Below are 10,757 nucleotides of genomic sequence, written 5' to 3'. Positions count from 1 at the left end.
TTACTCAGATTAGCACCTATTAACACCATCACGATTTGCTTCAACTATGCATATGTTTAAAGTCTGCCATTTAGCAAGACATGTAGAAAAAGCGTTTTTTTTAACATTTCTAACATGTAGTGGCATGTACCAAAAACTGAAGATCAAAGTTGCTTTTTAAAGTAAGTACAAAACCCCTGCTTTCATGCGTGAATCCTGTCTGATTTGCAGTAAGAGTAAACCATGGCTGCCAACAAGCACTACAGAAATAAAGTGGAAAATGGAATTAAGAATACCTTTCAGCATAAAAAATCCGGGGAGTTCTTCTGTCATAAGCACTTTCACATCTAAATCTAGGGTCCATTTCTTCAGTTATCTCAGGATCATAGTCCATTCTGGAGTATCTTCTACAAAAATCCTCATCAAGTCTGTGATGCTTCCTAATGGGAATCACAGGTTGGCTAGCAAGCCCACGATGTCTTCGGTTGGGAACATCCAAATCTTCTTCAAGTCTTCTATTTAATAGTCGACTTCTTAATTCAACCTCATCATCTAACCTATGATACCTGTCTTCCTCCAGCCATCTCTTATTTAGCAGCTCTTCATAACCTTCTGTAGAAGTAAACGCATTTTTCTTGGGAGGCTCTGCATCTGTATTACAGGGCTGTACTTCTGTATGTAGTTCTGGCTGGAGCGTGGTAATAGCAATAGGTTTTCTGTTCCTGTCCATCTCACTCTGCTTAATGGGGGGGAAAAAAAAAAAAGATCTGAATATAAACAAATCACATTGAGCAAAAACTTGGTTTTGTATCTCTTCAAACAATCCCTAAACAGGTACTGAAGAAAAGGCAGGAGGTGAGCAAGAAAAATACTTCAAGGAGGGCTTAAAAGCTAGGGATTTTTTTTTTAACTTGAGAAAACAAAAACTAAAAAAAACACCCAACCAAAACAAACGAACAAAAAAACACAACACTTTCTCTTATTTAATGTTTTTTCAGAAGAATGGAACAGGCCTGTTATGAACTCCATAAGTCCACTTGACCTTCAGATTCAGAGGTGTAAAGAATCAAAAAACACTTTCAACTTTATACCTCACCAAGAGATTAGATCAGATTCAGGCAAGTCTGTAATACTTCTTACCTATGAACACAATCTTTAAACCTGACCATTTCTTAATATATTTCTTTGCTTCCCAGGAGATGTCACTATGAGCAAGAATAGCTTAATGGATTAAAAAACACCCTATGACACACTGGACCAGTGTTCATTACACAGTTCTAGCAAGCAACATAGTTTTGCATAAATTCTGTAGTATCTCTGTGCACTAATGATTCACCTGTGGAAAAAAGAAAACGGTAACTAACACTTTACAGAATGTGATGAAAAAATACATTAAAGATGCACATGACACCAAAGTGGGAAGAGGGATCAATATACTAGAGGGCATGACTGTCACTTAGAAAGGTCTTGACATACCAGGGAAATATGATGACAAAAAGCTCATGAAGATCAACTACTGCAAAAGCAGAATTCTGCATCTGAGACAGAATGATGCCATGCACCAGTACAGGCTGGGCCTTGGCTATCTAGAAAGCAGTTTTGCCGAAAACGGCCTGGGTTAGTGGTGGACAACTAGTTGAACATGAGTCAGGCCTGTCAGTCTGACCTTGGTGCCAAAGAAGGTCATGGAGCATTTTGAGTGCCATCACACGGTATAGGACAACCAGAAGATCAGGCCCAGCCAGCATGGGCTCATGAAAGGCAGGTCCTGTTTGACCAACCTGATCTCCTTCTATGACAAGGTGACCTGCTTAGTGGATGAGGGAAAAGCTATGGATGTTGCCTGCCTAGACTTTAGTAAAGCCTTTGACACCATTTCTCCCAGTATACTGCTGGAGAAACTAAATGCTCACGGCCTGGGTGGGAGCACAGTTCACTGGGTAAAAAACTCGATGGATGGCTGGGCCCAAAGAGATGTGGTAATTGGAGTAAAATCCATTTGGTGACCAGTCACAAGTGGTGTTCTCTGGGGCCAGTTCTGTTTATCAGTGATCTGGACAAGGGGATCAAGTGCTCCCTCACTAAGTTTGCAGGCAGGACCAAGTTGGGTGGAAGCATTTATCTCCTTGAGAGTAGGAAGGCTCTACAAGAGGATCTGGACAGGCTGGATCAACAAGCCAAGGCCAATTGTATGAGGTTTAACAAGGCCAATTGCTGCTGGGTCCTGCACTTGGGTCACAACAGCCCCATGTAATGCTACAGGCTTGGGGACGAGTGGCTAGAAATCTGCCTAGAAGAAAAGGACCTGAGGGTGTTGGTCAACAGCCAGCTGAATATGAGCCAGCAGTGTGCCCACATGGCCAAGAAAACCAATAGCACCGTGGCTTGTATTAGAAATAGTGTGACCAGCAGGACCAGGGAAGTGATTGTTCCCCTGGACTTGGCACTGGTGAGGCCACACTTCAAATACTGTGTTCAGCTTTGGACTTCTCACTACATGAAAGACTTTAAGGAAGCTGAACAACTGCCTGCCAGTGGGAAGTAGTGAATGAATTCCTGACTTGACTTTGCTTGTACATACAGCTTTTGCTTTACCTATTAAACTGTCTTCGTCTCAACCTATGATTTTTGTCACTTTTGCCCTTCCAATCCTCTCCCTCTTCCCATTGTGGAGAGGGAGTGAGTGAGCAGCTGCATGGAGCTTAGCTACCGACTGCCATACAAATCAAAGGCCTCAGCTCAGAATCAGAGTTCAATTATGCATGTGTTAAGCTCATTTTCAGTACTAAAGACATTCTTCTTGATTCACAATTGCACAGCACCATATACTGGACAGCTGCCTGCACTAGCCTTGCTTTCTCATGAACTAGACTCAGACTGAGGAAAAGGCAGCTACAAATAAAAGGTAAGGAACACTGTGCAGAGCGCAACGTTTCGTCCAAAGAGACAGCGTTTTTGGCCATCACTTTTATCACCAGGAACAATCCAGGGACTTGCTTCAGACACACAGCAGAACGAAAGCATCCTTCTAGCAGGTAAGACATGACTGAAGTAGGAATCAAGAACTGTACTGCGTGACTCCTAACCAGGACTTGGTAGATATATTAATAAAACTGTGGCCTAATTGAACAACATTCTTTGCTTATTTTGTCATACTTTCTATGTCTTCATCAACAATAGAGAAATTGACAAGATCACTGTAATTATGTTCTTTGTATCAGCTTCAGTAAAACTGTATTACCTCTGAGTTTTTCTTCCCTAATTTCCTTAGCCTTTCATTCCATTCTTCTTTATCCCTGAGATACTGATTGTACTCCTTGTTCCTTTCAAGCTGTAGATTCTCCTAAAACAGGCATTGAAAAGGGCATCATAATTCTGCATTTTTAAGGAGTAACTTTCACCTTCATAAAACTGCAACATTAAATGAATACATGCGAGCTGTGTGTTTGACCCCTCTTCTTTGTGATGTACAAATAGGACTTGAATTGCTTTAAGGTTTTTGTTCATTCATTCTTGAACACAATAATCCTAATCTGAAATCTGTAAGTAGAAGTCAGCTTCTTGAGCATGACGTCTACTCCCCATTAACACTACTGTATATCAAGTTCCATCTTAAAACCAGTTCGGTTTCCTCCTGCTAAATCTATTCTGAAATTGTTCCAAAGCCTCACTCTTTTGACAATTAGAAGTCAGCTTCTAATTTCTAATCTGAATGTATTTGATGATTTGATTTTTAAAACAAAATTTTTTTGTGTGTTAAGGTTGGTTGTGACTTCCCCACCCATAATTCAAATGGGACAACAAGTACATGTATAGACAAGATGTGCCAATTATAGCTTAGGAAATAACTCAAACTGTCAAATTCCAAGCAGCAGTGAAGCTGACTGCAAAAAGAGTCAAAGTGTAAAGAATGCAAGGAAAACTAAGAAAACAGTGATCTATCCACCTTGTCCTAGCTGCTTTTGCAACATGACAGTATTGCTTAGGTCTGAAAATATGCAGGAATTAGCATTGTTAGGCACCAACAGCCTAATAATATAATATGAAATACAAGTTTCCAGGTAAAGCAAGCTCTAATTTGCATTATTTCCTGGTATTAGTACCTTACATTTGGAGCATGGGGCATCTCTTATACTACCTCATTCAACCCTCATATAAATGAGAGAAGAGAATTATATTACAGTATTACAAGCCATGTTCTTCTCCACTGCAGTATTTTCCAAAAAAAAGCAAAAAGTATTAAAAAAATCTGAACATTATATATAAATTTAATTGTCCATGTAAAATTTCAAACAAAAATAACTTATACTTCAATCGCCATGGAAATATCAGCTTAGTCATAGTTTTGCAAGTGAGACCAATGCTCCCCAAAACCAATTTTTTTTCAAAATTTGTGCCTATACATTTTCTGACAGTGACAATATAAAACCTGCAGACAGCTATGAAAGCTGCCTGAGGGGTATTTTTCAGAGCTAAGAAACCAGCATTGTCTTTAACAGATGGCAAAACACTCAGCAGAAGACTCAATATGCTGTGTGACTGCACATTTCACCTAATGGAGGAAACCAAAATGCAAATGTTAACCTCTACTCATCATCTGCCTTGAGGCTAGCCGTTTAGCAGGGCACAGTGTGACACCTTTTGGCAGCTTTTAGGTTCTACAGTAGTCATAAATAAACGGGTAAAAAGCATACAACACACTTGTACTGAAAATCTCAACGAATGTTGAGATGCTATGATATAAACCCAGCAATTATCAGACATTCCCAGTCCAGAGACATCTTTAATTTCCACGGAATTAACCAAGGATACTTTATCTTGCACTGTTTCGACACGCATACTCGCAAGGGTTAACACAAAGTTCACGAGAACGTGAAGCTAACAAATTCAGCACAAATGCATGCTGCCGGGTCCGTTCCCCTTCCTGGGCATTTCATTCTTGTTGCCTCTCTTTTTTTTAACACTAGTATAATTTGGAGTTTGGGGCTTTTTCGTACCAGCAGTTTTCACTTGAGTTCTCACCTGACGACTCATATGGCCAAACACTATTGCCAGCACAAGAGAGGCAGAAAGCATAAGTAAGCACAGCAAGGGCAAGATCAACACACTGCATAGCAGAAATCTTGCACCAGATGACAGTGACAGCGTAGCCCCAAACACAAACAATGCAACTCCAGAGCAACATATGTCAAAAAAACCCAAAACAACCAAACCAAAAAAACCCAAAAAAAACAACAACCACAAAAGATCCCCAAAACAAAACTCCAGTCCAGTCTTCCTCTAGCAAGCACCACAGTTTCTCTTCCTCCCTTGCATCCACCCTGGGGTTTGACCAGTCCTAGCAACCAACCAGTGATGTCCATTGCATCAGCAAAAACATTTGCTAAATTACAGCATTTCTGCTGATTCAACTCCCTGGATCAATTTGGAAACAAATACAAGACAGGTACTGGGCATGCAAGACCAACAGTGTGAGGGCAGGAGGAGAGGTGACCCCTGTAAGACACATTTAGTCTTTCACAGATTCTTAATATGCATCAGAGGAATGGATCAGAGGTTAAGAAAATCCACGTACACATGTTGCATCTTCATATTCTAACCTCCATGAACCTCCAATAGCAGAGAGGCTCTTCTGGCTGGTATCTTTCTCAAACATACGAAAGCAAGACCAAAAACTGATAAAAAACCTCAGGGAAATCAAAGGGCCTAAACACAGGGAGAGAACGTGTACTCCTTTTACAAAACACATTAGTATCTGTACTCTCAAAGAAAGATTGGAACTTGGGAAGATTCCTATATTAACAGCAGATAGTATGTCAAATTCCAGATCAGCTTTTATTTAGATTCCTGGATTTCTCTGTTTAAAAAATAAATAAAAAAAAATCACAAGAGGATAAGCAGGTAGGTTAAACACACACAAAGACAGACAAACAAATGGTGTACAGCAGAAAGCACACTTGCTTTAGTTCTGATAGGAACTGATAAGAATATTACTGCAGAAACAACTACAAGCAAATACTTTTAAAAGCATCCCCTGGCTGCAGTAAGAGGAGTCATAAATTAGAAAAGTTTACATCACTGTAAGAAAAACAGTATTTTTTATTAGATCAGTATTTATTGCTGAACAAAAAGCAAGCACAACCACTAGAGCTTCTAAACACACCAAGTGCCCTGCAGGTGTGAATTAGAAGTAGCAAACCTCAAACTAGTATCAGTATTTACTTACATATCTAACTATCTACAAATTAAGAGTACAGGTAACCTAGGATTAAAAATTTAAAAACAACACAATTTGAAGACTTGGCTTTCCTGAGAACTATTCTAACCACCACCTCAAAAATGTTAATTAGTAAACAGTGTAAAAAAACCCCAACCAAACAAAAAAATGTAAGTGGAAATAACTTTTCCACAACAGTTTAAACATCCAAGTTAATTTTAAAGTTACACACCACTTAATTTCCTCCAGATATTTACCTTGGCAGACCTTCTCTCATCGATAGGAAGAGATAATCCCTGAGTATATGGATCTACTTCACCAGTAGTTAGATAATTTTTCTGCATTAAAAACATAAAAATAATTCAATATATTTTAAGATACCAAATCTTACTTGCTAAATAGTTGACAGGAATTATATTTTCTGAAATAAAACTGATCAATGTAATGAACTAAGGACTGAAGACAACCTTCACATTTTGAAAATGCAGTATGCTCTTGGAAGACATGAATGAAACAAAGTCAAGGAATGGGGAAAACGAAGGGCTTTGCCAAGGTTTAAACTTCAGTTTAAAAGTGTCTGTTAATTCTTTCATGTTACGCTAATGCAAAGATTACGTAAGTGTCCTGGTTTTGCTGGCACAGAGTTGTTTTCTTTCCCGCGTAGTAGCTGGTGAGACTTTGTTTTGGATTTATGCTAAGAGGGATATTGATAATGTGAGATGTTTATATTATCTCAAGGTTTGTTTTTTTCAGTCTTTCCCCAGCACCTGTGGTTATAGTTTTGTTTTGTTTATTTCTTTTTTTTTTCCCCTTCTCTCTGCACAAGAGGATGGGGCCAAAGTGAAAGCCCAGGATTTTCTGGGACAGATGACTCAGGACAGATGATCTGAGTATGATCCAAACAGACCTATAAACATGTTTTCTACTCCACAAACATCACACTCGCTATAAATTGGGGAGTTTGCAGAGGATGACGTCTTCCTTCCTTTGATCCCTCCTTTGACCCCTTCTCTTCCTTCCCTACTACTTCGTGATGCTGACCCATCTCGGTTCCTGAGGCTTACCCCTCCTTTGTTGCGTTCTCATTGGCATATGGCCAGCAACGGCTGTTTGAGAGCTTCGCGTAACTTTGATTGCTTTATTATCAGTATTCCTATTCTTACTACAATTCATTGATACTATTATTATTATTTAAGTTTGGTTAATTTTAATTATTAGTCTTTATCTCAGCTGATGAGACTTTTACTCTCCCAATTCACTCCCTCATCCCATGAGCGAGCAAGTGAGACACATGGTGTTTAGCTGCTTGCTTGCCAGGTTAAATCACAAGAATAAGTTCATCTCTGTATATTAAAAATTAATATATTAATTCAAAAAAACCCCACCATTACTCAATTCTCCTATAAGCAAGTAGCACAAGCACAAACATCTGTAAAAGCAAATGAGGAATTTTCCAATACACTACCTTGCTTAAGATGAAAAACTGCTTTTTCTAACTGCAGAAAATGTATCTCTACCTCTCATTTTAACAGAGGGAATCCATGGTAACGCCAGCAGAGTCACCATTCTGCATCTCAACACTATCTGTTTTCTACAACAGTAGTCCCCAAATGTTTCAGGACAATGACCCATCATCAAATCTTGATACTCCTTACGGATCATCAAGGCTGTTCAGAACAGAACTTTGAGCTGAAAACACTACATTGTTGCTCCGTACAACGCCCTGGGCCCTAGCTCAGGAATCAGGCTGTGCAAAGTATCAGCCTTTCAAATCAAAGACCAATGCTGGAACAGGTCCTCAGCTTCCAGGTCTAGTGGCTTCTTCATACAGCACTCATTTACTAAAAGAACACCGAGGCCACTCTCAGTCAACAACGTGTGTTTTATGAACATATCCCCTGATGAGGGGAATGGGTCAGATACAGTACTTCAATAGCACTGTTTCCTTCCATGACCTGTGGCGTAACGTAGCTTAAAAGCTTAGAAGCACATTAACAGGTAAGAACTCTACCTGTTCCAGTACAAAGCGACATCATCATGAATTATATTTCAAAACTACACATTAGAACATTTAATGGATTTCATAATCATGCAAATATTCAAGCACTGAGACAATTAATACGGAAAACCAAGTTATTTATAACAGAAAAAGTAAATAAACTGTAATCCTCATTACTAAGTAATTCTTTCCACACTTTGAACACCATGAATAGAGATTACCTCTGATCTTAAAAAGGTATTTGCCAAAAATCAGAAGCTGATATGGAAACTGCGCTTTCTACATAAGTGAGACCAAACAGGTTATTAACCAAAATAATATCACTATGACAGCTGCGAAAAGTTGCACTCTCTCTTTATGTGGGGAAAATAAATTAGAGAATGTAATCTTATCTTGTCCTCAGGCCTTACAAGTTTAATATAGCTAAGGTGTACTACACTGTAAACCTAAATTTGTAAAACTGAAATTCGATTGAGAATAAAAAACTAGAAGCTAACGTAAAAATTACATTATTTTGGTAATTTGGTGAGAATTATGAAACATTAGGTTATAACACAATATTCTAACTTTGAAAACAATCTAAAGTTTAAGCTTAAACAAGAAGCAACAATTATATAAGCATCATTTTGGCTAAAGGTTAAGAAGCGAGTTAATTCTGCTGTTGCTATTGTTATTCAAGAATTCCAGTGCATGGTAATATAGTTAATTCGTATCATATGCATGTTATTCAAAGCTTCAGAAAACACAGAAGGTTATGTTTCTACCACTTTACCTCCTGGTCCATTACTGAAGTTGCTTAATTTGAATGACTGGGATGGACAGAGTTAAATTTGAAAGCTATATAAACATGACAGTAAAATGATATAAATAATTAAAAATAATTGAATTTGTAATTGAACAAAGCTTGCAAAAATGTGCCCCTGCCTGGTATTATTTTTAACTTACGACACTTGCATTCTTGCGTTCTGGCCACTAGGTGCTGAATAACTGGCTCCACTGCTTTCCTGAGCATCGTCACTGAGATTTCACAGTGATGGGGAAGAAAAAAGCTCTGACTCCAGTTTCCATACCATATTATACTATTTCAGATTTTATGGCATTATTCCAGCTTTATAAGATATGTATATCAAGAAAAATAAAATCTGAATTCATAACATTTATGTGACTGATAAGCCTTGAAGCAAATGTCTCCTAAAAACAAAACTGTAAAGTCAGCATTAGACAGCAATAGCAATTGCGAAGGAAAAGAAAGAATCAACAAATGTTTTTAAATCTTGTTAAAGGAAAATAATAAACATAAGCAATCATTTTGCACAAAGCAAATAATGCTGTTAATCACAACTAATCACTACAGCATGCACAAGCACACAAAGCATAAAAAGTAATGATTTTTTTTTAATTCAAAGAGCACAAATCAAAAAAGAAAAAGCAAAAAGCAACTAATTTGAAGGAAAAAAAATATATTGCAGGCACCTTACCTTTCTTTTTGCCTGTGAAATACCCTAAAAGTCAGAGAAAAGATACTATTCAAAAAGAGTCTTTCATTCAAGAACATCTGACTTAATAAAAAAAGATTTCTATTCTTAAAGCCAATCCATTCTATCACTTTAAGAACTAAAGACATTGATAATTAGCATTTTCAGACAACAGAAATTATTTGGTTCCTGATTTCTTTTCTGTTTGACTAAGAAGGGATACAGAATATTCCAAAGATTATGACATTTCATTCATACCATTTCAATTTTAAATTTAATGTGACACTTAATAAATCATGCTAAGCAGAACTTCAAAGGTTTTTGATTTCTAAAATTGAAAAGAAGCTTTCAACTGGAGTGACACTAATTACAGGATTATTACCTGAATCACAGACCATAGAACACCTAAGAACTTAAGGAAGTAACAGATTATATTTTAAATTCTTAAGAGGAAACTAAGAAAGAAGTAGAGACAAATAAATAAAAGTATTCAGAATAAAGTGTACTACATAATATGTAGTCTCATGGCAATGAAATCTATACAAGCCTAAAATATATAACTTTTCCTAGCACTGACATTTTGAAGTTACTTTTACCTGAGTCTTCGAAACCAGCCATTGCTTATAATGAATGCCTTCTTATAAGGATTTTCCACAGATTTTACTCGTTTTCATTCCATTTAAATGGGAGGATAATTTTAAAATACTCACTAAACTCAGAAAACCAGATAAGAGCTTTACCTGAGAAAGATATCGCCTATAATCTTGTCGAAGTTCCTCTCTGAGTTTATGTCTTTTTCGTTCATATTCTTCTCCAAGAGGTAAACTCAAGCCATAGTCACCTGAAAGTTTAACACCATTAAATACCATTATTCTACTATTTTGTATCACTACAAAGCACATCCTGCAAAAGCCACATCAGGAGTTTTAGTACACAACAGCGATAAGAAAAATTAGTGACGCAACTAGCAAATAACAACCAGCTGAAGTAAAAATCACCTTCTCTATAAAAGTAGCTGGGTAGAAAGTGTAGAAAATGGATTGGTTTTTGGATCTTTCAGTCTCCCACAGCATCCTCACAGCTAAAC

General features: G+C 37.6%; 1 protein-coding gene across 1 annotated transcript; it reads right to left on the bottom strand.

The window, feature by feature from the left end:
* Positions 1-275: 275 nt before the first annotated feature.
* CSPP1 (centrosome and spindle pole associated protein 1) lies at positions 276-10,562 on the bottom strand (the record flags this gene model as incomplete). Its single annotated transcript, XM_010188674.1, has 4 exons — positions 10,411-10,562; positions 6,454-6,534; positions 3,221-3,322; positions 276-718 (listed from the first exon to the last, which is right to left on the bottom strand). Coding segments are annotated over exons 1-4 (755 nt in total), but the record flags the coding sequence as incomplete, so codon positions are not given.
* Positions 10,563-10,757: the final 195 nt, after the last annotated feature.

Source organism: Mesitornis unicolor, unplaced genomic scaffold (genome assembly GCF_000695765.1).
Source record: "Mesitornis unicolor isolate BGI_N332 unplaced genomic scaffold, ASM69576v1 Scaffold8637, whole genome shotgun sequence".
Classification (NCBI taxonomy): Eukaryota; Metazoa; Chordata; class Aves; order Mesitornithiformes; family Mesitornithidae; genus Mesitornis; species Mesitornis unicolor.
The sequence above is the reverse complement of the archived record's forward strand: the minus strand, read 5'-3'. Positions and strand labels throughout refer to the sequence as shown.